The 27013-nt window shown below is 40.5% G+C and overlaps 5 protein-coding genes across 6 annotated transcripts; 1 reads left to right on the top strand and 4 right to left on the bottom strand.

Annotated features, from left to right (window-relative positions):
• Positions 1–107: 107 nt before the first annotated feature.
• Positions 108–5432, bottom strand: slc19a1 (solute carrier family 19 member 1). The gene is made up of 6 exons (XM_034099919.2): positions 5268–5432; positions 3863–4403; positions 2352–3099; positions 1613–1805; positions 1377–1518; positions 108–1190 (listed from the first exon to the last, which is right to left on the bottom strand). The coding sequence occupies exons 2-6, from the start codon at positions 4133–4135 to the stop codon at positions 990–992; spliced, it is 1557 nt and encodes a 518-aa protein (XP_033955810.1). The 5' UTR covers positions 4136–4403; positions 5268–5432; the 3' UTR covers positions 108–989.
• Positions 5433–5905: 473 nt separating this feature from the next.
• Positions 5906–7916, bottom strand: LOC117459082 (C-X-C chemokine receptor type 1-like). The gene is made up of 2 exons (XM_034099932.2): positions 7669–7916; positions 5906–7294 (listed from the first exon to the last, which is right to left on the bottom strand). The coding sequence occupies exon 2, from the start codon at positions 7290–7292 to the stop codon at positions 6231–6233; it is 1062 nt and encodes a 353-aa protein (XP_033955823.1). The 5' UTR covers positions 7293–7294; positions 7669–7916; the 3' UTR covers positions 5906–6230.
• A 1006-nt stretch (positions 7917–8922) lies between these two features.
• Positions 8923–10954, bottom strand: LOC117459090 (C-X-C chemokine receptor type 2-like). The gene is made up of 2 exons (XM_034099945.2): positions 10696–10954; positions 8923–10321 (listed from the first exon to the last, which is right to left on the bottom strand). The coding sequence occupies exon 2, from the start codon at positions 10317–10319 to the stop codon at positions 9258–9260; it is 1062 nt and encodes a 353-aa protein (XP_033955836.1). The 5' UTR covers positions 10320–10321; positions 10696–10954; the 3' UTR covers positions 8923–9257.
• A 995-nt stretch (positions 10955–11949) lies between these two features.
• LOC139432823 (C-X-C chemokine receptor type 1-like) lies at positions 11950–16277 on the bottom strand. Of its 2 annotated transcripts, none has more exons than XM_071205391.1 (2): positions 16221–16277; positions 11950–13348 (listed from the first exon to the last, which is right to left on the bottom strand). In XM_071205391.1, the coding sequence occupies exon 2, from the start codon at positions 13344–13346 to the stop codon at positions 12285–12287; it is 1062 nt and encodes a 353-aa protein (XP_071061492.1). In that variant the 5' UTR covers positions 13347–13348; positions 16221–16277; the 3' UTR covers positions 11950–12284. The 2 variants fall into 2 exon arrangements, with proteins under 2 accessions (XP_071061492.1, XP_033955842.1); XM_034099951.2 differs by lacking the exon at positions 16221–16277 and adding an exon at positions 13723–13860.
• A 1447-nt stretch (positions 16278–17724) lies between these two features.
• Positions 17725–26403, top strand: arpc2 (actin related protein 2/3 complex, subunit 2). Its single transcript, XM_034099973.1, has 10 exons — positions 17725–17937; positions 19252–19286; positions 19581–19693; positions 23314–23359; positions 23539–23725; positions 23954–24047; positions 24146–24272; positions 24355–24455; positions 25149–25249; positions 25949–26403. The coding sequence occupies exons 1-10, from the start codon at positions 17864–17866 to the stop codon at positions 25968–25970; spliced, it is 900 nt and encodes a 299-aa protein (XP_033955864.1). The 5' UTR covers positions 17725–17863; the 3' UTR covers positions 25971–26403.
• Positions 26404–27013: the final 610 nt, after the last annotated feature.

Raw genomic sequence — 27013 nt, forward strand, 5'->3', positions numbered from 1 at the left:
TAAAATACATTTTTACTAAACTTGTATATCTTAACCTGGTTGCAAGGATTTTACCGGCATTATCCTTGAAATTGACAATTTAGCAACACATTCAGTATCGGAATAGATTCATGTTATAAAATATTTTATTTGTGACTAAGAAATAAACATTTGATTAAAGTCAGTGTTTTTCCTTTACAGCAGTCAGACAGATTCACAGTCACATTATATTTCAGCAATGTTTCAATCAATAATTATAATACAGTCTGTATGCAAGTCAAAACACTACTGTTGTGTATAGTACAAAATTCCTTGTGTTAAAATAAGGGACACAAATCAGCATTTTTATAAAACTATTGAATGTCTGTGGTTCCTGTTTCATCAATAATAGTTTCACGTGTTCCTATGTTCTCCGTTCTTTTTCCTGCAGGTTTTTATTAAACAAAACAGTCGTACTTGGACAAAAAATGAGCCAATAAGCAGCAAAACTAACTGCTGCTACGTTTTCCTATTGTCCGAAATATTCAATACAAATAAATCACACTATATAACATGCTACATAAAATCTGCAGCTTAAATTAATCTGATTGTACGAAAAATATGTAAAATGGGATTTTCCATACAGAAAGGTAAACTGTATGTTACTAAAAAAGATCCAAAAAGGCACTTATTATTATTAGTAACATTAGGTAGGATAGGAGTGTGAATGAAAAGCTGTTCTAGAGTAATACTAGGTGATCACATAGTAATCATGGCGCAGCGTTTCAGATCAGTGAAACAGTACAGGTCAGCATCCTGTAAAAAAAACAAAATAACACGCCCTGTGCTTAAGATGATTTGTCCTGAAGTAAAAAAACAAAGTAAAATGTACTCTTTTCAGTTACAAAAAGTTTCATGAAGGCACTTAATGATTAAGACTCACTTTAGTCTCCTCTGTGCACATCAGAGGGTTTAAATGACCCAGTAAAAACTCATGTACGTCAGATATTCGTCGAAAACACTTCCCGTCGTTAAGCTTTGGCACTGTTGCCGTTAGATAAAGGTTCTACCTCTGAGTCCGCAGTCACCGGGCTGAGCTCTGTGGGCGTGGCCTGTTTGTCGGCCCCGGCCCCTTCCCTGGCCTCGTTTCTATAGTGACGGATGATGACCACAGCGGCGCAGACCAGGTAGACCACGGTGAGGATGGTGAAGTAAACGAAGTACACCAGGAACTGTAAGAGAAGACATCTTTGAATGAGTGGAGTCAATCATTTTCGAAATGTTATCGCGTTAATCACCATAATACACAAGCTAAAGTAACAATGTGAAATAAAAGCTTACTAATTGATGTACTGGTGGTATGACGCACATCTAAGGACACACACTGCCAGCGTTCAGGTAATTCATGTCTGTTTTACCTGAGAGTGAACGTCCAGCCCCAGGCCTCTCTTGTCAGCAAATATGAGGTTGATGATGCTCTTCAGGATGGTCCCAAAAAACGTGTTGATGCCAAACACTAAGGCACACAGCTCCTTGTTGAGAGACGAGGCTATCTGGAACCTGTGAGGATTAAAGAACGGATGCATCAGTATTAAAGTATCCCGCTCCCCTTTCAGAAAAAGTGTTTTGATAACGTGTTTTAATTGTGACTCACGTGGCAATGGGCACCAGGCACTGGTAGAAGCCTCTGAAGAGGACGTAGGCGGCGTAGCAGATCCAGATGTTGTCGGTGGTTCCCATGAGGAGCAGCAGAGCCGCCTGCAGCGCTGTGATGACGCCGATCACCAGCTCGGACCACACGTTCCAGCGGATCGTCACAAAGCCGGCGGCGCAGGAGGTGATTGCACCTGCAGGGAGAGAGACGTCCATTTAACTTTTGTAGTAGCCATCAATGTGTATCATCTGTTTGCTTAACAAAAGTAAAGAGATTTTGTTCAAACCAGGAGATTAACTTCAATTTATAATAGAAGTTTTCTTCATTATTTACTTTTTTTAACAACATAACTTTTACTGCTTGCACGACTTCCAGGTTATTTAAACAAACTGCTACCTTTGTTCGTTACGGCTGATTAAGGGCCATTAAGGATGACGAAACATGAAGTAAACGCTCAGCAGAATAAAAAGTTTAACGAGCAGTCGACATCGTTTTCACAACTGACGTAATTCCTCAGACTTTGATCTCTGGATTCAACGCAATATTGTTGTCTTGGTGCTTAATATTGACATTATGCAGAGGCACGCATATGTTTTTCTCATTATGCCATTATGTAGCTGGAGGCTTTAAATAAGCCCAGTGTGTCTTCCTGCATGGTATATCATCGGTTCTCTTGTTATGTTGGTTTTCAAATTGTGCAAAACCACAAATACAAACTGTATCTGAATAAAAGTCTCACTCAGCAGGGTAGAAGCTGCCTCCACTCCCCCGTTATAAATGTTCTTGTTCTCCGTGGCCGGGTAGACTTTGTTCCACAGGATGTGAACGTAGAACAGGACCAGGTAGTACCCGGTGGAGTTGAAGATCCACCACAGGGACCAGAGCCTCAGGTTGGGCCTCCTCACAACATTTCTGAGCTCCAGCAGCATCTGCGGTAACACAGAATCCCTCCAGCGTGACTTGGGTTTCTCTTTCGGGTTCATGGCGGCCACTTCTGACTTTGCCGCCACTTCTTTTTGCTCCTGATTCTGTGTCCGGTTGAAGAACAGGGAGCGTTTAGGCCAGGGGAGGAACATGGACAGCATCAGACTGAAGCTAACGAAGCCTATAGATATGGCGTTGAGGGTGTAGAAGCTGACGCGGCCGACAGAGATGAATAACTGTCCCAGCACCGAGCTGGTGAACACCCCCATGAGGACGGCGGTGCGCGAGTATCCCGCCACTCGCTGGTAGAGAGCGGGGCTGACCATGGAGAAGATGTAGGAGGAGTACGCCACGCGGCACGCCATGGTGATACCGTAGAAGAACTCCATGAACTGCATCTGTAGGAGGGTGGTGCCCAGCAGTAGGAGGATCCAGATGGCCACCTGACTGATGCCCTGGATGATCAGGACCGGCTTGTAGCGCAGGAGGTCGGTCAGCAGGAAGGCCGGTACCAGCACAACCATGTAGGAGTACGTCAGCACAGGAGTGATCTCATTGGTCACCTGGAATAGTCAATGAATAAATCAGCGAGGCGGGTGAAGGCTACAAATTTAGTCCACATCATGTTTGTGGTACTGTATTATACGCAGTCGAGCAAATAAAAATGATTAAATTGATGCAATATAATGTATTATAACATGTAAGCACTACTACAAACTCCTTAAAATGCTTGTGGAGTTTATTCCATGCTTGCTTGGTACAATTAATCTGGAACATTTTACTTTTAAACAAGAAGAATATAGGATAACGTACATTTTTTCCTGCATATTGGAGACATAGTGAAGTTGGTTTATATAGAACAAGTCATGTCTGACTTTTATCCATAACAATGCTGTATACACATGCAATCCCAGCTGATTACAATTTAATTCAGGAGCAGCTTATTTCTTGAAAATAAGCACTACTGTATGGCTTGGCTGTAAAATTGCCTTGTTTTAAACGTCTAGTTTCTAGATTACAGGAAATCAAATCTTGGTATGAGGTCAATTTGAGAAAAAGAAACTCTAAAAATCCATGATCCACTTTTCACTAAGCAGTTTGGAGGAATGTGAACTTTGACCTGCAGTAAGATGGATCAGCAGACTCTCAGTCTCCACAGGACATTCATTAAAAGTGCTGTGTAATGAGTGCCTCACTGCATGTAGACAACCTTACGAAAGACTCTTACAGGTTAACTTCATTTCAGGTTAGTATATCTTGCATATTAACCAATGACTGAGATGTATGCTGCATTTCATTTTTTTGTTTAAACATTCCACCACTTACCTCTTGCCTTGTGAAGTTCTTCTCAGTACTGAGTAGATATGGTGTAATGAAAGGCTCCCCGGGCTTTATCGAGCACATAAACCCAAAGAAACACAGGAATATTACAGCCCATTTCCACTTCCTTGGCTCTACGGCTGCCTCTGTGGGACCCTCGCGGGGAGACGGGCCCTCGGAAGCAGGGACGACCATCTCCACGTCTCCATCTTCCTTCAAGTCCATCTCTTTTTCCCCCTCTGATCTGTCCCCACTCCCTGCTGTGTCATCAGCGACCATTGTGATGCAGTGTTTCTATTTCCTGCCGAGTTAAATCACCATGTGAGGATTTGTTTTGTCATCAGCCTAAATGAAATGAGGAAACTAAATGTTGTGGGGTTCAACCAGACTTCGTCTCCATGACAGGAATGGTGTAAATATATCCATTTAGTAGGGTGGTTAAAATGCTAGATGCTGCCATTTGCATGTAGAAGAAAATGTTGACCTTTGCTCCATTCCACACTGTGACATTTTCTATCCAGTGGCCTGGTCTGGTGTCATTGTTAACCTGAAAAGATAACAATGTTGTCAGTAAATCAGACTATTTTGACACTGTGCAGAAAGGTGACTGTAGCTTAATTTTCTTTAACGTGGCTTCTACAATTAACACTTAATCACTTGTTTTGTGTATAAATTATGAGACACACTGGAAAATGCCCATCACAACAGCTTGTTTTGTTAGACCCAGCAGTCAAAAAACTATTCATAAAATGGTATGCAAATAATGAGTTGAATAAAGTGGAACTTGGATTATTTACCTTTTTTCTGTAAAAGTAAAATCAGGGCTTTCCAACAAAATGTTCAGTAAAGATAAGATAACACTTTATTGATCCAACAGTGGGCAAATGTGCTTGTTACAGAATATTTCTTGCTCAAAAAGTAATAAATAACGAAATATCTATAAACATATGTCAACACATTACAATTAAACTGATATGACTCTATGGAAATATGCTCCTGAGAGATGGATTTCTTGGCCTGACGTTACGTGTCCATTTTTGTAGGTGCAAGGCAAACATGTTACACAAGCAGTTCATAGTAAACACAGTGAGTTAGCTGCTAATGAGCTAACAGTGCTAAAAGGTTATATTATTTCTGTGTCACAACGACACTAAAATGCATAAAATCGCTTAATAGCACTTATGACCCAGGTGCGAAGTTATAGCTAGCTAGCAAACTGGCTAATAGTGTACAACTATGACAACAATGCCGTCTCGTTGCTGTTTTTTGCCAAAAAATGATAAAAACATTAGCTTCAGAGAAAGTAACTGACAGCCCGTGTACGAAACAACATGCTGGCTAGATGTCAAGAAAACACTTTATAGTTGTTTGTCATTTTTAGTATGCAAGGAATTGATAAAACGTCCCATACCTCGTGAGGTCCATCTGAATGCAGCAGTTTAATTTAGCTGCCCAGTCTCTGACAGCATGCTCTTCTGTCATCGCAAGGAGTTCTGGGAAATGTAGTTCGGCAAATGTAACTGCTGCGACAAAGCTGGTAAAACCCTGATTTATCAACTAAAAGTTAATTAAACTGGATTTATAAATGTATAATACGATGTAAGAAGACACACAGTGACGATTATGTCCGTGCAATAGTTCGTTTTATTTTATTTTGCAAGTGTTTTGCTCGCCCTCTGCTGGATAAAAACTTTAACCGACACAAATATTTAAAAATACTTCTTATGATAAAATATTAAATTCATTACATGTTGCATAACAATGTGATGTTACAATATTATACCTAACTGATAATGTTACATTACATTACATTGCATTTAGCTGACACTTTTATCCAAAGCGACTTACGTAAGTAATAAGTGCATTCGACCAACAAGATACAAACTTGAAGAAAACAGAATCATAAGTACATCAGGTTTCATAGAGCCAAAATATTTCAAGTGCTACTCAACTGGCTTTAGATAAGCCAGTCCTTTATTAGTATATAAGTGCTTTGTTAGTAATTCTTTAATTTTATCGCTCGAAGTGTTAATATTGACTCAGTGCAGATAACATTGCAAAGCCTTTTATTTGTAATGAAGAACATATCAGATCATGAAATGTGAATAGCATTTTGAAACATTTCTGGAGTTTTACTGACAAACCAGCAGTATTTACAGTATATAACAGTTTTAACATACTTCACAGCATTTCAATAAACACAGAAACATTGGATTTATGAAAGTAGAGTCACGGTGATTAAGAAGAAAATGAACATTAGATGCTGGAAAAGTGAGACGGTTCAATAGTAGACATGTACATTCAATAGATGGCAGCAGTACAGCACAGAATGAAAGGAGAGAATTTGTGAAATATATTTGACTTGACTTGAGGTTTAGAGAATAGCTCCGTTGCCTTCTGAGGTCTGCGATGTGGACCTGCTGGTCCTAGACACCCGCTCCTGTCTGTTTGTCTTCTGAAAAAGCTGCATCATCTTCTTCCTGAACTTCTCTCCCACGAAGGCGTAGAGGACAGGGTTGATGCAGCTGTGGAACAGAGCCAGGCTGTTTGTTATCACCAAAGCCTGGTTAACTGACATCCTCAAAGCACAGTCAAAACTAATCAGATCCGTCCTCATGAGGATGTCCACAATCATGGTCGTGTGGTACGGCATCCAGCACAGCAGGAACACCACCACCACAGCTATGATGACCTTCATGGCCCGGTGCTTCCGGAAACCTCGACTTTGCAGCACCTTGGCGATGGTGACGCTGTAGCAATATATCATCACAAACAGAGGGAGCAAAAAGCCAAAAATATGGCGGAAACCGTGTGTGACATTCCTCCATGAGGTGGCGCTGCCGATGTCAAAGGTTTCGTGGCAGAGCATCCTCTCTGAGTCCGAGGCTTGCTTGAAGGCGTCGTTGAAAAGAGCGGGAAGAGCGAGGACCCAACTGCAGGCCCAAACCACCACGCACAAGAGCCGGCTGCTCTTCCTCTGTCGAGTCCCGACGTTCTCACTCGCGTGCACGATCACCAGATAACGGTCGACGCTAATGCAGGCCAGGAAGAGGATGCTGGTGTAGAAGTTTGCATCAAAGACGAGGTTGAGGAACTTGCACAGGAAGTCCCCAAAGATCCATCCTTTAAGCAATGCGATGGCCCAGAACGGGATGGTGAGGGCCATCAGACCGTCTGCTATCGTCAGGTGGAACAAGTACAAGTCCGATGGAGTCAGCGCCCCTCTGCTGGTGCCGATCACCCATCCAACCAACAGGTTCCCCGGTATGGCCAGTAAAAAGATGGCTATGAGGATGAGACACAGCGTGAGAGCTGGTGTCGCAGGCAGCGGTTCTGTCTCACATGATAACGTATTTGGATCCACAACGTAGGGCGTGTGATTTTCATGGATGGTATAATTCGGAAATACTTCCTCATAGTTAAAGTCGAGCGACATGACTATAGGTGGAAAACAGATTGAGAGCATTAGATTATCATACAGTAGCAGCACATTCAACTTCTGCTAAACCAAGTTCTCTGAAGATAACACAGTGCCTAATTTATATACCATCATTTTTGGGGTGAAATATTCCTTTAAAAATATTTAGTAAAGCATTCAAACCCCTATGCTGCCTTCTCTCTTGCTCAGTAATTGATATATAGTTAAAAGAAAGGTATAGCGTCATACAAAATTCAACTTAGAAAAGGTGCAAACAATAACAAAATGATGCACAATACTAGTTTTTGGAAGGGTCAAAGACAATTGGCCTTTATCTCTTTATAAAATAGTCTCCCTTTAACACATATGATAATAAACTAGTTCAGGCACTCACCTTTGGACTTTAAAGACGACTGCAGCTCTGCCCCTAAATGCCACTCACGGTCCCTTTAAATGTTTTACGGAGAGTTGACCCAATGTCCTGTTTCCTTACCCAATGTGTTACGGGACATATGTGTGCCAAATGTTTTTGCTGCAATACACCTTTCTTCTGGAACACATTTTGACATGTCACAATAAAAAGCCTATAGGTAGTGAAAGTAATGATTGTTGCGGGCTTCTCTTTAAAATAGAAGAATGCAGAAGCAGTAAGACGAGCAGAAATAAATGAATAGCCTGTTTTTGTGCTCCAATTCTTCTCAGGAATTGCCCTTTAAAAAAACATAGAAAATGTTATCATAAATGCAAATGAAATACAAGTAAAGAATTAACATTTTAAAGGGGGCTCGATGATACTCATTTTCAACCAGGTTTGGAAAACTATTTTCCCATTTATCCAAATGAATTAATGTTATCACCAATGCCACGTTCTCAAAACATCTTTAGTATTTATTGGATTTGGAAAAAGACATCTTATAGAATTTCAACAGTACAAATTCCTTTAGGGCTTTACAACTTAATATCTCAGATGAACTGAATGATACACTGATATTTATTACTGTTGCATAAGTCCAGCATTGTTCCCCTATTTTTTTCCCATACTGAGAGTCCTGCTTTAATAAGTTACCAGGTGTTCTGTTTGAATGAATGACGTTAAAGTAAGAGTGCAGAGAAAATGTGGTAAAACTAATGCTAGTTGGCAGTAATTGCTTAAGTTAGACTTCATAAATCCCCATATATTAACTGTTGTTATTGTTGATACCCATGCCTCGGTGGGACAACGCAGAGCCAACCTAATGCACAGTTGAATGTATATTAAACTAACTGCAAAGGATTCTGAAGTTCACTGAGTGTCATTGATTCATATGTTTGCTTGTGTGCAATTCAGCAACATATTTGTCTTCTTTTGTCAGGTTGATGCAACAGCCTCTTAAAATGTTGGTGCACTTTCCTGGTAATGACAGAGGAGGAAGCTGATGAAAGGGCCACACTGACGCACCTCTCCTTTATAAAGTCGAAGTGCATTCGACCAACAAGATACAAGCTTGAAGAAAACAGAATCATAAGTACATCAGGTTTCATAGAGCCAAAACATTTCAAGTGCTACTCAACTGGCTTTAGATAAGCCAGTCCTTTATTAGTATATAAGTGCTTTGTTAGTAATTCTTTAATTGTATTGCTCGAAGTGTTAATATTGACTCAGTGCAGATAACATTGCAAAGCTTTTTATTTGTAATGAAGAACATATCAGATCATGAAATGTGAATAGCATTTTGAAACATTTCTGGAGTTTTACTGACAAACCAGCAGTATTTACAGTATATAACAGTTTTAACATACTTCACAGCATTTCAATAAACACAGAAACATTGGATTTATGAAAGTAGAGTCACGGTGATTAAGAAGAAAATGAACATTAGATGCTGGAAAAGTGAGACGGTTCAATAGTAGACATGTAAACAACAGTACATTCAATAGATGGCAGCAGTACAGCACAGAATGAAAGGAGAGAATTTGTGAAATATATTTGACTTGACTTGAGGTTTAGAGAATAGCTCCGTTGCCTTCTGAGGTCTGCGATGTGGACCTGCTGGTCCTAGACACCCGCTCCTGTCTGTTTGTCTGCTGAAAAAGCTGCATCGTCTTCTTCCTGAACTTCTCTCCCATGAAGGCGTAGAGGACAGGGTTGATGCAGCTGTGGAACAGAGCCAGGCTGTTTGTTATCACCAAAGCCTGGTTAACTGACATCCTCAAAGCACAGTCAAAACTAATCAGATCCGTCCTCATGAGGATGTCCACAATCATGGTCGTGTGGTACGGCATCCAGCACAGCAGGAACACCACCACCACAGCTATGATGACCTTCATGGCCCGGTGCTTCCGGAAACCTCGACTTTGCAGCACCTTGGCGATGGTGACGCTGTAGCAATATATCATCACAAACAGAGGGAGCAAAAAGCCAAAAATAAGGCGGAAACCGTGTGTGACATTCCTCCATGAGGTGGCGCTGCCGATGTCAAAGTTTTCGTGGCAGAGCATCCTCTCTGAGTCCGAGGCTTGCTTGAAGGCGTCGTTGAAAAGAGCGGGAAGAGCGAGGACCCAACTGCAGGCCCAAACCACCACGCACAAGAGCCGGCTGCTCTTCCTCTGTCGAGTCCCGACGTTCTCACTCGCGTGCACGATCACCAGATAACGGTCGACGCTAATGCAGGCCAGGAAGAGGATGCTGGTGTAGAAGTTTGCATCAAAGACGAGGTTGAGGAACTTGCACAGGAAGTCCCCAAAGATCCATCCTTTAAGCAATGCGATGGCCCAGAACGGGATGGTGAGGGCCATCAGACCGTCTGCTATCGTCAGGTGGAACAAGTACAAGTCCGATGGAGTCAGCGCCCCTCTGCTGGTGCCGATCACCCATCCAACCAACAGGTTCCCCGGTATGGCCAGTAAAAAGATGGCTATGAGGATGAGACACAGCGTGAGAGCTGGTGTCGCAGGCAGCGGTTCTGTCTCACATGATAACGTATTTGGATCCACAACGTAGGGCGTGTGATTTTCATGGATGGTATAATTCGGAAATACTTCCTCATAGTTAAAGTCGAGCGACATGACTATAGGTGGAAAACAGATTGAGAGCATTAGATTATCATACAGTAGCAGCACATTCAACTTCTGCTAAACCAAGTTCTCTGAAGATAACACAGTGCCTAATTTATATACCATCATTTTTGGGGTGAAATATTCCTTTAAAAATATTTAGTAAAGCATTCAAACCCCTATGCTGCCTTCTCTCTTGCTCAGTAATTGATATATAGTTAAAAGAAAGGTATAGCGTCATACAAAATTCAACTTAGAAAAGGTGCAAACAATAACAAAATGATGCACAATACTAGTTTTTGGAAGGGTCAAAGACAATTGGCCTTTATCTCTTTATAAAATAGTCTCCCTTTAACACATATGATAATAAACTAGTTCAGGCACTCACCTTTGGACTTTAAAGACGACTGCAGCTCTGCCCCTAAATGCCACTCACGGTCCCTTTAAATGTTTTACGGAGAGTTGACCCAATGTCCTGTTTCCTTACCCAATGTGTTACGGGACATATGTGTGCCAAATGTTTTTGCTGCAATACACCTTTCTTCTGGAACACATTTTGACATGTCACAATAAAAAGCCTATAGGTAGTGAAAGTAATGATTGTTGCGGGCTTCTCTTTAAAATAGAAGAATGCAGAAGCAGTAAGACGAGCAGAAATAAATGAATAGCCTGTTTTTGTGCTCCAATTCTTCTCAGGAATTGCCCTTTAAAAAAACATAGAAAATGTTATCATAAATGCAAATGAAATACAAGTAAAGAATTAACATTTTAAAGGGGGCTCGATGATACTCATTTTCAACCAGCTTTGGAAAACTATTTTCCCATTTATCCAAATGAATTAATGTTATCACCAATGCCACGTTCTCAAAACATCTCTAGTATTTATTGGATTTGGAAAAAGACATCTTATAGAATTTCAACAGTACAAATTCCTTTAGGGCTTTACAACTTAATATCTCAGATGAACTGAATGATACACTGATATTTATTACTGTTGCATAAGTCCAGCATTGTTCCCCTATTTTTTTCCCATACTGAGAGTCCTGCTTTAATAAGTTACCAGGTGTTCTGTTTGAATGAATGACGTTAAAGTAAGAGTGCAGAGAAAATGTGGTAAAACTAATGCTAGTTGGCAGTAATTGCTTAAGTTAGACTTCATAAATCCCCATATATTAACTGTTGTTATTGTTGATACCCATGCCTCGGTGGGACAACGCAGAGCCAACCTAATGCACAGTTGAATGTATATTAAACTAACTGCAAAGGATTCTGAAGTTCACTGAGTGTCATTGATTCATATGTTTGCTTGTGTGCAATTCAGCAACATATTTGTCTTCTTTTGTCAGGTTGATGCAACAGCCTCTTAAAATGTTGGTGCACTTTCCTGGTAATGACAGAGGAGGAAGCTGATGAAAGGGCCACACTGACGCACCTCTCCTTTATAAAGTCGAAGTGCATTCGACCAACAAGATACAAGCTTGAAGAAAACAGAATCATAAGTACATCAGGTTTCATAGAGCCAAAACATTTCAAGTGCTACTCAACTGGCTTTAGATAAGCCAGTCCTTTATTAGTATATAAGTGCTTTGTTAGTAATTCTTTAATTGTATTGCTCGAAGTGTTAATATTGACTCAGTGCAGATAACATTGCAAAGCCTTTTATTTGTAATGAAGAACATATCAGATCATGAAATGTGAATAGCATTTTGAAACATTTCTGGAGTTTTACTGACAAACCAGCAGTATTTACAGTATATAACAGTTTTTACATACTTCACAGCATTTCAATAAACACAGAAACATTGGATTTATGAAAGTAGAGTCACGGTGATTAAGAAGAAAATGAACATTAGATGCTGGAAAAGTGAGACGGTTCAATAGTAGACATGTAAACAACAGTACATTCAATAGATGGCAGCAGTACAGCACAGAATGAAAGGAGAGAATTTGTGAAATATATTTGACTTGACTTGAGGTTTAGAGAATAGCTCCGTTGCCTTCTGAGGTCTGCGATGTGGACCTGCTGGTCCTAGACACCCGCTCCTGTCTGTTTTTCTGCTGAAAAAGCTGCATCGTCTTCTTCCTGAACTTCTCTCCCACGAAGGCGTAGAGGACAGGGTTGATGCAGCTGTGGAACAGAGCCAGGCTGTTTGTTATCACCAAAGCCTGGTTAACTGACATCCTCAAAGCACAGTCAAAACTAATCAGATCCGTCCTCATGAGGATGTCCACAATCATGGTCGTGTGGTACGGCATCCAGCACAGCAGGAACACCACCACCACAGCTATGATGACCTTCATGGCCCGGTGCTTCCGGAAACCTCGACTTTGCAGCACCTTGGCGATGGTGACGCTGTAGCAATATATCATCACAAACAGAGGGAGCAAAAAGCCAAAAATAAGGCGGAAACCGTGTGTGACATTCCTCCATGAGGTGGCGCTGCCGATGTCAAAGTTTTCGTGGCAGAGCATCCTCTCTGAGTCCGAGGCTTGCTTGAAGGCGTCGTTGAAAAGAGCGGGAAGAGCGAGGACCCAACTGCAGGCCCAAACCACCACGCACAAGAGCCGGCTGCTCTTCCTCTGTCGAGTCCCGACGTTCTCACTCGCGTGCACGATCACCAGATAACGGTCGACGCTAATGCAGGCCAGGAAGAGGATGCTGGTGTAGATGTTTGCATCAAAGACGAGGTTGAGGAACTTGCACAGGAAGTCCCCAAAGATCCATCCTTTAAGCAATGCGATGGCCCAGAACGGGATGGTGAGGGCCATCAGACCGTCTGCTATCGTCAGGTGGAACAAGTACAAGTCCGATGGAGTCAGCGCCCCTCTGCTGGTGCCGATCACCCATCCAACCAACAGGTTCCCCGGTATGGCCAGTAAAAAGATGGCTATGAGGATGAGACACAGCGTGAGAGCTGGTGTCGCAGGCAGCGGTTCTGTCTCACATGATAACGTATTTGGATCCACAACGTAGGGCGTGTAATTTTCATGGATGGTATAATTCGGAAATACTTCCTCATAGTTAAAGTAGAACGACATGACTATAGGTGGAAAACAGATTGAGAGCATTAGATTATCATACAGTAGCAGCACATTCAACTTCTGCTAAACCAAGTTCTCTGAAGATAACACAGTGCCTAATTTATATACCATCATTTTTGGGGTGAAATATTCCTTTAAAAATATTTAGTAAAGCATTCAAACCCCTATGCTGCCTTCTCTCTTGCTCAGTAATTGATATATAGTTAAAAGAAAGGTATAGCGTCATACAAAATTCAACTTAGAAAAGGTGCAAACAATAACAAAATGATGCACAATACTAGTTTTTGGAAGGGTCAAAGACAATTGGCCTTTATCTCTTTATAAAATAGTCTCCCTTTAACACATATGATAATAAACTAGTTCAGGCACTCACCTTTGGACTTTAAAGACGACCGCAGCTCTCCCCCTAAATGCCACTCACGGTCCCTTTAAATGTTTTACGGAGAGTTGACCCTAATGTCCTGTTTCCTTACCCAATGTGTTACGGGACATATGTGTGTCAAATGTTTTTGCTGCAATACACCTTTCTTCTGGAACACATTTTGACATGTCACAATAAAAAGCCTATAGGTAGTGAAAGTAATGATTGTTGCGGGCTTCTCTTTAAAATAGAAGAATGCAGAAGCAGTAAGACGAGCAGAAATAAATGAATAGCCTGTTTTTGTGCTCCAATTCTTCTCAGGAATTGCCCTTTAAAAAAACATAGAAAATGTTATCATAAATGCAAATGAAATACAAGTAAAGAATTAACATTTTAAAGGGGGCTCGATGATACTCATTTTCAACCAGCTTTGGAAAACTATTTTCCCATTTATCCAAATGAATTAATGTTATCACTAATGCCACGTTCTCAAAACATCTCTAGTATTTATTGGATTTGGAAAAAGACATCTTATAGAATTTCAACAGTACAAATTCCTTTAGGGCTTTACAACTTAATATCTCAGATGAACTGAATGATACACTGATATTTATTACTGTTGCATAAGTCCAGCATTGTTCCCCTATTTTTTTCCCATACTGAGAGTCCTGCTTTAATAAGTTACCAGGTGTTCTGTTTGAATGAATGACGTTAAAGTAAGAGTGCAGAGAAAATGTGGTAAAACTAATGCTAGTTGGCAGTAATTGCTTAAGTTAGACTTCATAAATCCCCATATATTAACTGTTGTTATTGTTGATACCCATGCCTCGGGGGGACAACGCAGAGCCAACCTAATGCACAGTTGAATGTATATTAAACTAACTGCAATGGATTCTGAAGTTCACTGAGTGTCATTGATTCATATGTTTGCTTGTGTGCAATTCAGCAACATATTTGTCTTCTTTTGTCAGGTTGATGCAACAGCCTCTTAAAATGTTGGTGCACTTTCCTGGTAATGACAGAGGAGGAAGCTGATGAAAGGGCCACACTGACGCACCTCTCCTTTATAAAGTCAAACTAAATGTGTGCCTAGACACAAAATAACTCCTCTTCCTCCCCCTTTTGGCTCAGTAAATAACTTTATTACGGTGGTGAGAGTAGAAAATTGCACAATATTTAACATTTCACCCCTCCAGCTGTTTCATAACGAAGACTTAAAGGCTCCACAAATGACAGCAGTGTCCATCCTCCGTCAGGAAGCATGACTGTCCCCCAACCAGCATGGCCGGTTTTACATTTTTAGCGTAATCATCATCACCGCAAAGATTTACAGTTCAAATCAAATGAACCGAGGGCAGAAAGTCTGTTTTGTTCAAAGTTCTGTAATACAAATAAGAAATAATGCAGATTAATTATAAGAATTCAGGATGTGTTGGTATATTTAAACAACTCCACTGCAGAAATACAATATAACTTTTATAAAACTACATTAAGTTCTGAGCTTCTCCCTTTAGAACATACTTAATTACAATATAAATTAGCTGGATGTAAGAAAGATATAAAAAAAATACGTTTTCTTCTAATACCAGTGTTTTTGTTAGACTCTTTACAAAGTGTCAAGTATGACAGCATTATGATGTATTATTAGTTAATAATCTGTCTTCTTATCAAAAATGTTGTTTTTAAAGTTCCTGCATGAAGCTTTAATGTCTTTAAATTCCCAAGCTTGGAATTTACTTTATGTTGGCAGTATTCAAAAGATAAGACTTTTTATGAGTTTCTTTATTTGACAACGGTCAGCCTTTTGGAAAGTATTCTGCTGTCCCCGCCTTGCTGTCCTCACTGTTTGTTTTCTATAGTCCTTTGGGACATGTATAATATTTTACATTTTGAGATCATATTAAAGTCTAATAACACATTAGAATACATCATTACCAGTAAAAGCCTGCATTCATGAATGCATGACTTGAACATTTATTTAAATAAAACCATCTTTGATTTGAGATGTCTCTTTAGTAGTAGAGTTTACAACTAACATCACCATCAATTAATTCATATTATTATTATTTCAGGTATTGTCGACTGCTGTTCTTTCAAAAAATATATGACTTTATAATCCTTGTTCAACATATAGGAGCAAACCATCAGTAATATGACTAAATGTGTTCTAAAGGGGACCTATCATGCAAAATACACTTTTTGATGTCTTTTATACATCAGTATGTGTCCCCGGTTTGTCGAGGAACTCACGCATAAAACCCTCTCTCTTTCCCTCCGTACCCAAATCTCTAAAAACGGGGCTACAACGGAGCTGATCCAGATTTGCGTCCGATATGACGTAATATCTGAAATGTGGACCCACGGCACTATCAGAAAGTTGCTATCAAAAACAATGCCCGACTGTTTTGGACGTAATATGGTCGGCGTTTACATTAGCATCGCTAACACTCAGAGCTAACCTGTACTGGAGAGCATGTGTGTGAAGAAGCAGGAAATAAAAAGGAACTCACCTTGTGGTATAACTGACAAGAGAGAAAGCCTTTGAGCTCCAGACTGTTTTAGAGAGAATCCTTAATAATGATATGGCGTTTCATCACGGCAGTATTTAGTTTAGACAGTAGCTGCCGGGTCCTGCATGAGCTCAGCCCCCTCTTTTTTTTAAATTTTTTAATCAATTTTTTTTGTTTTTAAAGCTTTATACCCAAAATCAGCACTTTTGAAAGAGGAAGTGAAATAGAGGGATATGAGGCATGGCTAGAATGGGTGATCTGTTTGGTATTTTGAGCAAAACACTTCATAGACATGTTTTTTATATATTTTTAAATATCTGAGACCTATGCTTAACTTTACAGTAGTTCCTTAATTACGTATTTGAACTTTTCTTTTATCGGAATGCTCGATCTGAAATGCTCAAAATTGATGAGCTGTCATGCATGTCAGTCAAACCAGTATTGTGTATTGAGTTGCTGATTAAAGCCTTTACTTTCATAGATGACAATTAGGACATACCATGTAGTCTGACACCTGTAATATTGTACTACTCCAGTCCTAATACTTCTCATGTTAAAGGAAAATACATGACGTTGTTTACTCTGTTTTAGTTTGACGGGTGAGAACAGCAGTTTCATTTATCTATTTTAATACATATAATTATGAGTAAACCACAACAATTACCAAAAATCAAGTGACTTTTGGTGCATACAGGAATCTGTTGACTTTTAAAATCTGTCCAGGGACTACAGATGAAAAAGAGCCTCTTGGCTAACTCTGGCACATTTAGAGAAATGTTCATTAATGTGCACTGTCCCTGTTAAATAAATGAATAAATAAATAAAAATAAATAAATCTGGGCCAATTAAAAATATTTAATTGAGGCCTAAGTAGTTAGAACACCAATAATTAAAAAGTTAAAAGTTCAAGAAGAAAGCAAATAATGTAAGTGTAGAGGGCTTTGTTAAAATCAATATATGAATTATGATCTGAATAAATATGTTTTTGAAGAAGCAATAACCTGTTTTGTATAGCAGTATTTGGACATGGTGGTGATGCAAAACAGCACAACAACGTAGTTAATCTCCGTCATCCATTCATTTAATAGCTGACCAGTTTATTTTGTTAAATTCTACCCCTCTATCTTCACAGCTTTCCACTTTCAACAACAATACTGCACTAATGTTTTATTTATTCAAGTACTTTTCAATAGTATACAGTATACTTGGTTTTTCGTATATCCAGATTTCATGTACATAATGTTCTATATCTTATCGTATAATAGATATCTTTTTTATATTTAATTTTTGCTTTGTTTGTTTTTCTTACTTTGTAATCTTCTTTAACTGTGTTTTATGTATGCACCATGTACATCAAGGCAAATTCTTCGCATGTTTAAAACATAGAGGTGTAAACCTACTTAATAACCTGTTTCTAATTTTGACAATATCCTAGTTAGGAATTAACGACAAGCATCCTTGCGACCCCCTCTCTGTTGGGGTCCTGATTGTAAAATACGCGGAAGTGGCAGGCGGAAGTAGCCTCGACGGAAGCGGTTCGGTCTGTCAAGGGAGAAAAAAAATTAGCAGAATTTGACACAAAGCGGTTAATCCCACCTAAAAGCACCGATCTTCCCCCTTTCCTCGCACCGGTGTCCGCCGCCATGATCCTGTTAGAGATCAATAACCGTATCATAGAGGAGACGCTGTCGCTGAAGTTTGACGGCGCGTCCAACGGGTGAGAAATCATTGTTACACCTGGCTAGCATTGAGCTAACGACAGCTAGCTTCCCCTTTAGCTTTCTGACGAAGATGAAGCTGCTTTTAATGAAGCACAGCGTTTGCAGCTTCGCACAAGTCAGCTAATTGGTCGCATTTGTTGTGAAAATTACCGAAATGTAACACCGTGAATGATCTGGCTGATAGTCCGTGACTGGGTTGCCTAAAGCTGGGGTGTGTCTGCTGACCACGGGCAGTGTTGTGACACCATTTGTAACTCCTATAATCATTTGTTATCTCCCCTGGCTGCTTTCCCAGAATCCCTGGGTGTAAAATATAGAATATATTTTATAATTATGCAACTAATTACCCTACAAATGTTAAATTAAACGTTTTACGAGGTTGCATATCTTTAACAGTAGCTAGCAGACCGCAGTGTGTGTGCTTAAGCTTCGTTAATAATGGACTGCTGGATATCCTGCTGTCAAACTACAACATTAAACATGACCACAACGCAGGGCTGGAAATGTGAAATTATAGTTGGTTGATTCTATTAAATTAAGTCTTATCTGATTGACCCGTTAGCGGCTACAGTACATGTTAGCTAACCATCGCCCCTCTGCAGCTTCCGCATTCCTGTAGTCAAGCTGAGTCTCGTCAGTGCTGTTGCAGCTCCTTCCAGTTTGGACAAGCTGCTGCAGAAACCCCTGAGTAAAAGTCAAAATGTAACTGAGAGTCCCCTTGATAGTGTTCTGCTGGTTTAAGAAAAGACGGTTTTGTCAAGGTGATTCATTAAGAAATCCATGTTAAAATGAAATCGGAGCATGCAGAAATGTGATCAACTGTCATTGTTTTTGTGGCAGATGTTGCATCCAGGGCTGCAACAACTATTTCCATAACCGATTCATTATTTTCTCAATTGAATAGCTACTTCAATACAATGAAATATCCCAAATTATGGATGCAAAAGGGAAAATGTCATATTCATGTAACAAATTGGCTTACCATACTTATCATATATATCGTTGACCCCTGAATTAAATCAAAATCATATAATGGCAGACTTTATGATGCCTGCAAATATTGTATTACTATTTTATGAATATTGTTTAAACGCGTTTTAGTGTCTAAATTGCTGATTATACCTTTGTAAATCGTGTAAGCAATTCCTCACAATTGAGAAGCTAGAAGTTATTTGTGATTGCTATTTGCACTTTAAACTTTTTAAAGTGTAATTTGTTGATATTCTAAAGGAATCATTTTGACAGAGATTGCATGTACAGTAATCTGTAAATTCCTCCTTATATCTCATCCTTTTTTTCTCTCCTTGCAGCACCAAGCCAGAGGGCCTCGATGTGACGTTTGCAGGTGAGGTTATATCTTATCTCTCTCAAAATATTTTCTTTTTAGCTGTGCTGTCACTGCAGTGATTATGTAAATCATCCCAGTTGCACACGCTCAGTCCTGCCAGTAATCGCTGCTAGATAACACTAAAGGTTACATCACACATGTCGAATTGACTGAAATAATCTTAAATACAGGAATGCATTGAGGTTACTAATTAAGTTGTTAAAAATCGAGCCAAGTTGCCATAAAGATAGGGGTTAGGAGGTTGTCTGTCATTATCCACCTGCAGTATTTGAATGTTTTTCTCTGCTGCAGACTTCGATGGCGTCCTGTACCACATCTCCAACCCCAACGGGGAGAAGACCAAAGTGATGGTCAGCATCTCCCTGAAGTTCTACAAGGAGCTGCAGGAGCATGGGGCTGACGAGGTATGACATGTGGGAGCTACACAAATAAACCCCCTGCAAAATATTCCATGTGCATGTCCAGAGTTGCTTTCATTATTAAGATCATTTCTGCTGTCACCATGCAAGCTGCTGCAACACTTAAAAAGGCAAACGTGCTGATGAGCTTGATTTCTGTCTGATTTGGTGTGAAAATTAGTATTGAAAAGTCAGAATGAGGTCATGATTGCTATCTGCACACACACACACCTCTGCACAGAGGCTCTGTTGCCATGTAAGGAAGAAAGCAGCTGCGGAGGCTTCTGGTAGAAACAGGAAGTGAGTGTGTGTGACTCACCCCAGCTGGTGTGTGTGTGTGTGTGTGTGTGTGTGTGTGTGTGTGTGTGTGTGTGTGTGTGTGTGTGTGTGTGTGTGTGTGTGTGTGTGTGTGTGTGTGTGTGTGTGTGTGTGTGTGTGTGTGTGTGTGTGTGTGTGTGTGTGTGTGTGTGTGTGTGTGTGTGTGGGTGTGTGTGTGTGTGTGTGTGTGTGTGTGTGTGTGTGTGTGTGTGTGTGTGTGTGTGTGTGTGTGTGTGTGTGTGTGTGTGTGTGTGTGTGTGTGTGTGTGTGTGTGTGTGTGTGTGTGTGTGTGTGTGTGTGTGTGTGTTCCAGAGACTTCCTCCTTGTTCCCTAAAACTGTAGAGCAGAGGGATAAAATAATAATCCGATTCAGTTATTCAGACTGTAGTCCGGAAATGTTGAGTACCATAAAAGTTTTAGGTTAGAAATGTATAGTACGGGTCCCCAGCATATAGAAACTGCTGGATGCTAACTTGCTATGTTGAGTAATTTGGACAAGTTGCATTGATTAGAATGAATTCCCATTATAGCTAGGGATGCTTCGATCGACCGATATTCACTGTCTACCCATCGATCGGTGCTCTCTATAAAGGCCTATCAGGAGAGCCAATCACATGACGTAAAATACATGCCACTTTTCTCTGTGCGGCAAGACAAGCTCGCCAAAATGGCTTCACCAGTCTGGCAGTATTTTAAGATGTCCGAAAAAGACAATAAAATATCCGTAAGCAACGTGTGTGAAGCAGAAATCCTGCCAAAATTCCCGATCGGAGCATCCCTAATTATAGCCAATGTGGAAAATAGTGAAAAAATGGTTTGGACAATTTTCGAGTGGTTCTGGGGGGTTATCGAGTCAATTTCTGACATTTCCAGTATCAAACATGGCACTTTTCCCCCAAAAATGCCACTATTTGTACTCCTGGTGGGCTAATTTTGATTAAGTTTGGGTCTATTGGAAGATTTAGGCGACTCTGGATCATTTAGATTGGACAGATTGCTTATTTATTTGAAAAAGATTTTGTCTGCAGTCGAGATAACAATGTTGATCTTGTCCAATATATATATATATATATATTAGAGCCGGGACTCGATTAAAAAAATTAATCTAATTAATTAGAGGCTTTGTAATTAATTAATCGAAATTAATCGCATTTTTAATCGCATTTTTAAAAATCGCATTTTTAAGCTTAGATGGCCCTGTGATGAACCACCACAATATTATATTGTACAATTTCAATAGTATTCTTCATTTCACTTGTTTGTTTGTTCTTGTTTGTGTTTTCTCGCTTGCATGCCCTGCATAGCTTTAAGAAATACTTAAGTTGTTGGTCAAAAGACTTTCCATCTGATGAAGGCAAATGCCTTCCCAGATGGAAAAAAGTAGAAAACATTATATTCAGTTGTTACTGCCAAAACAAACATTATTTACACTATTATGGCCCCTGTTAAAAAATGTTGTAATGTTATCTACTGTAAGTTGGTCGAACGAATGCCTCCTCATCCGGAAGCTGACCGAGCAGACCCGAGCAGCAGCCGAGAGGAGCCGAGCGCATCCGCGAAGCACACGTCAGAGTTCCCGTTAGCAGGCAAATCTAAATATCTTCGGTCAAAATGATTTCCCTTTAGAGCAATACCGCTTCAGTTGCGCCACTTATGTGACAGACAAGAAGAGTACGTGACAGACAAGAATAGTCGACTCTAATGTCTAACACTTAATGTGGAGAAAGAGATGTCCTGTGTGGGTTGATTGTGCATTGATCTGTTGGTAATGCCTCGGGGTTCCGGTGGGCATGTAAACAAATGCATAATGCTGCTCTATACTTTGTGGCCTCATCCAGTTGCATAGCGACACTTATTGTGTAGTTGTCTTTTAATAAGCAGGTATAGGTCATATCATTAGCTAGAACTAGCTGGATCTGATCGATATGGACATAAACGCGAGTGAAGTCTAATTTGACGGGAGAGAGAGATCAGCTGCTGCTGACGAGTCGAGACTCGACGCGCAGCTCTGCATAACCACATGCCGCGGTGAGCGGAACAAAACACACACTTCAGGTTAGAATATCACACATAGCTATTTGAATTACCTCTCAAACTACCTAAACTAGTTATAGATATGTTTAGTTTTACTGTCGGGTCACTCATTACTGGATCCGCGAGCTGCATCATACTGGCATAATAGATTGCCCGATCGGGCAACCAGCAGGTGAGGCTTCATTGCCCGAGCTAAATACTAGATGGCCCCGGGACAATCCAGTGAGCCAGGGAGCTGGTTATTTTCTCAGACGTGGACTCACTTATCCTGGCCCTGAAACCAGTCATCTGGTTGAGTGTGGGTTGGGTCAGGGTGTGGTTCCTTGCACTCGGAGTCGGGCTAACGTCCACGCTAGCTGCTACATGCTTTGCATTTAGGTGATACTTTAGGCTTGATGTGCTGCGGTGATATGCAAATTCTTTTTTGCATAATTTGCACACAACCGTGCTCTTGTCGACGCTTCCATCCGTCCGTTTTTTAAAACAAAATGTCCCATCCACGGGGCCGACCAAAGCGTTCTCATCAGCTTGTTCGTTCATGTTTGACTATTGTTCACCGTGGTTTGTTGTTGTTTGAAGTCCCATGCTGAAGTCATGAACGTTAGTTGGTGCTCCAGTATAATCGGTACGCCTGAAACTCATCCAGTGAGAAACGTTCCGCTGTGCAAAAATAAGTGCGATTAAAATGCGTTAATTTTTTTAACGCGTTAATTCTTGTGTAATTAATTAACGCGTTAAAGTCCCGGCCCTAATATATATATATATATATATATATATCCAATGGTTGCAACACTACTCACGGTAATCAAAATCAGCCCACCAAGAGTACAAATATGGCCACTTTCTGGTTAGAACTGAGCTGAACGAAAATGAGGAAGAATACTTTACTCTATTCCATTATCGCCCATAGTGCAGATATAATATTTGCATATTACTGCAAAGTCTTTTTCGCTGCATTCCTCAGCGACGGTCAGAGGGGCCCCTCTTGTTAAAGTACATACCTCCCCTCCTCCCACAGTGTAAAGCTTTTGTTGGACAGACACTTTGTTTCCATCTCTGCTTTTTGTTGACATGTCTGCAATTATCTTACCTTTTCTCTTTTCCCGCATCAAAGTATCATCACCTTGCAAAATCAAGCCAATTTTCAAAAGCTTTTACCGTCCCGTTGTGCTTTATTTAGTCAAACGCAGCCTACGATTTAGCCTTTCAAATGTTTATCCTGTTGTCATGTTTTCTGGTGAACTACTTCAAATAAGTGTCTTTGTTAATTACAGCTGCTCAAGAGGATCTATGGAGACTTCCTGGTTTCAACAGAGGATGGTAAGTTCTCACAAATATACTGCTAACATTTTAAAATCACCACATGGTTTCTCTGTTCCTCATTTCTACAACATCTTTTCCAAGTAGTTGTTAGCTTGTTCCTCTCTCAGAATAACTCAAATTTAAAAGTGTCAGATTTTGTACAATGTCTAATAAGTGTCGCTCCGTTTCCTCCCCAGGCTACAACGTGTCCCTGCTCTACGACCTGGATGCGCTACCAGCCAATAAAGAGGAGGTGATCCACCAGGCGGGGATGCTGAAGAGGAACTGCTTCGCCTCCGTGTTCGAGAAGTACTTCAAGTTTCAGGAAGAGGGCAAGGAGGGCGAGGAGAGGGCCGTGGTCCACTACAGAGACGATGAGTCCATGTACGTGGGAGCTTTTCAGTTTCAGAGGCCGTGACGTTTCCCTAGACCTCACCAATACTTTTGTTGCCTTAATTAAATTAAACGGTTCTTTATGTAGCGCTTTATCCAGTCTTTACAACCCCTGGAAGGGCTTTACATATACAGCTGTCACCCATTCACACAGTCACACAGAAGTCATGGAGGAATTGAGCTATTTTAATTTTTTCAAACCGTGTTTCTTTCTCTCAGGTATCTGGAGGCTAAGAAAGACAGAGTGACGGTGGTGTTCAGCACGGTGTTCAAAGACGACGACGACGTCATCATCGGCAAAGTCTTCATGCAGGTGTGTGAGGCCACGTGCATATAACAGTGTTCTTTTTTTATATCTCTTGTTTAATATTAAAGTTTAAAAACATATATTTGTAAATGTCGCCCCTGTAGGAGTTCAAAGAGGGTCGGAGAGCCAGCCACACGGCCCCCCAGGTGCTGTTCAGCCACCGGGAGCCCCCGCTGGAGCTGAAGGACACGGACGCCGCTGTCGGGGACAACATCGGATACATCACCTTCGGTCAGTGCGCATCAAACATCGGCTGGAGCTCTTCTAACAGATCTACCTATCATGTGCTGACGCTCTGCTTTAATGTTCACAGTCCTGTTCCCTCGTCACACCAATGCCAATGCCAGAGACAACACCATCAACCTCATCCACACCTTCAGGGACTACCTGCACTACCACATAAAGTGCTCCAAGGTCAGTGACACCTCACCACAACAGAATCATGGAGCAGTAGTCATTTCAGCTACCTCTAAATATGGACTAGTGCATATTCAAATCGCAGGAAGCCCAATATTTGTTAAATATCAGTTAAAAGGCTTTATATGAAGTATTGTAGAGCTTCAGAGATGTCCTGGCTTACAAATTGTATCATAAAGGTTTCAAAATACATTTGTTTAAATGTAATATCAGTCAAAAATGGTGCAGCCGTATCTATTGTTAATTTTTTTATATTATAAGGTCTTTGTCTTTAATACTCGGAGTGCACAAGATGGAGATGGATCTCGATATAGCTTTGAAGTAAAGGAAATCACACGCTCTAAATGTTTGAACTTTCAGAAAGTTACCCTAACCCTGTCAAATACTTGCACAACAGGCTGTCAGTCTGCTTTAAACAGGATGCAAAACAAGTCATAAAACCTTTTGTAAAGTTCATCCCAGCCTCTTTAGTGTAACTCTCAGGTAGAAAGTCTGCCCACGAGGGGAGATCAAACAGAGTCCAGACTGGTGGCGACCAAAAGCCGTTCTTCGCATGACGCATGGCAGGGGATTGTTTTCGGCTCTTGAGTTATTCTTTAACCGCCGGCAGCCGGAGCCTTACTTGATGGATTAATGAGTGGCTGAAGCATTGTAAAAACACCTGCTATTGTCTCCACATGTCCTCCGCAGGCCTACATCCACACACGCATGAGGGCCAAGACGTCAGAGTTCCTCAAGGTGCTGAACCGCGCTCGCCCCGACGCCGAGAAGAAGGAGATGAAGACCATGTCGTGAGTAGTCCCCCACCTCTCGATTCTACACTATTCCTCAGATTAAAAGGCAGAAGGAAAAACAAGATTTGTTAGTTTTGACAGATTTCTTCGTCTCATCGACATTAGTGGTTTTCTTTTATGCCGTTTGAGGATTTTCTTACAGACTTATTCATTATTCAATGTGTTACAGCCTCCTCTTGCACTGTTCAGATCCTAACTAAGGACTTGTAATGCTATTTAATTATTTCAGAAGAGAACAATACTACATTCAGCTCCGAGACACTATCATTGCATTATTGTCTGTGTGTTTTTTAGGTGTGTCTGTGTTTTTGCAGTGTTTGAAGTGAGTCAGAAAGGAATGTGTACAGCTTGACATATTCCGTTTTGTAGCCCCTTATCTCTGAAATAATTGGGAATTATAAAGTGCTTATACACACAGAGTCTTTGTTCTGTAGTTAATGTGCAACTGGAAGAAGAGAACCCCCAGTAGACGCTTTTATCGTGACTTTCGAAGAGGGAGAAAGACTTCACATGAAATCTGAGTTTGGCTTCAGTGTCAGATGTTCTCTGGAAAATAGATATGAATCACATGTTGGTTGATTTAGAAAACGTTGGTATCACTTTCTGTAGGGAATTGACACAAACCTGTAAAGCTGGTGTCTATTTGTGTGATTGACTCCTTTCCGTGGTATTTATTGTGTTTGTTTTGCTTTTCAGTGGAAAGACGTTCTCCCGCTGAGGCCGGCCCACCAGAGAAATCCAAACCCCTGTGGACACGCCCAGACGCCACATCGGACAGGACCACAGGACGCCTCCAAATGTCCCCGCCCAGCCTCCGTACATGTCCCGTCTTTTCTTTTTTTTTATGAATAATAATGTCGGCCCTGCTTAGGGAGAGCCTCGGCTCGAGATAAATGGAAAAGGGTATTCCTTGCTTTGCCTAGTTAAAGAGAATTATTAGTCCTATATAAATATATATGAAAAAAAATGAAATTTTTGATACGATATCTTTTACTCCATTTGGTACTCTTGCTTGCCCCTCAACCCCCTCACCATGCAGTATCCACTCATCGGATGATTTCAACCCCCCCTCTCCTCCTCTCTGTGCTTCATGTCGTCTGTACCATTGTCATTTGAAAAAAATTAAATAAATCACTCTTACAAAAAAAGCATCTCTGGCAGAAGACATTTTGTTATTCTTTCACAACCACTTCTGTTCTTTGGTTCTCTGTCCTATGTCCTCTGACAATATAGTATACAAGTTTAAGAAATAATAACTGCATGATGGTTTTGAGCATAAACTGAGCTGTACACTGGAAATGCTCAACAAAGTCTTTCAAAATACTTTTGACAGTGACATTTGGGCACTTTTTCTCTAGTAAATAATGACTTGTTTCAAATGCAAGTCAATCTGTTCACTAGGAGTACCATACATATAAGTGTGCAGTTTTTGCATTCATACTACTAAATAGAATTTAAAGTTATTTTTAACGTCTGTCTAAATCATAATTTATACAAAAGTATTCCTGCTTGAGAAACATTGCAAGTATTTTGTATACATGTTGGTTTCAAGGTCTTTATAAAGTGGTTTTCAAATATATCGTATTACAATATATTCCTTAGATTTCTAGTTTGAATGTTGACTGTAGTGTTTTAGACAAGATCATGATATTTCTTGAGAATTTAAAAACGAAATAATGCCTAAATGGTGCCAATGAAATATATTCCATTGTTTTGCAGTGACATTTCTGCACTCTTTCAAGTCATCATTTGTTCAACCCA

The sequence above is a fragment of the Pseudochaenichthys georgianus genome, chromosome 2 (genome assembly GCF_902827115.2).
Source record: "Pseudochaenichthys georgianus chromosome 2, fPseGeo1.2, whole genome shotgun sequence".
Classification (NCBI taxonomy): domain Eukaryota; kingdom Metazoa; phylum Chordata; class Actinopteri; order Perciformes; family Channichthyidae; genus Pseudochaenichthys; species Pseudochaenichthys georgianus.

Coding starts and splice junctions, on each gene's coding strand:
- slc19a1 (XM_034099919.2), bottom strand. CDS start 4,135: ATGGTCGCTGATGACACAGCAGGGAGTGGGGACAGATCAGAGGGGGAA. Junction 1,806..2,351: donor GGCAGCTTCTACCCTGCTGA/GTGAGACTTTTA, acceptor CTCTCCCTGCAG/GTGCAATCACCTCCTGCGCC. Junction 1,191..1,376: donor GGCTGGACGTTCACTCTCAG/GTAAAACAGACA, acceptor CTTCTCTTACAG/TTCCTGGTGTACTTCGTTTA.
- LOC117459082 (XM_034099932.2), bottom strand. CDS start 7,292: ATGTCGCTCGACTTTAACTATGAGGAAGTATTTCCGAATTATACCATC.
- LOC117459090 (XM_034099945.2), bottom strand. CDS start 10,319: ATGTCGCTCGACTTTAACTATGAGGAAGTATTTCCGAATTATACCATC.
- LOC139432823 (XM_071205391.1), bottom strand. CDS start 13,346: ATGTCGTTCTACTTTAACTATGAGGAAGTATTTCCGAATTATACCATC.
- arpc2 (XM_034099973.1), top strand. CDS start 17,864: ATGATCCTGTTAGAGATCAATAACCGTATCATAGAGGAGACGCTGTCG. Junction 17,938..19,251: donor TTTGACGGCGCGTCCAACGG/GTGAGAAATCAT, acceptor CTCTCCTTGCAG/CACCAAGCCAGAGGGCCTCG. Junction 24,048..24,145: donor TCGGCAAAGTCTTCATGCAG/GTGTGTGAGGCC, acceptor TCGCCCCTGTAG/GAGTTCAAAGAGGGTCGGAG.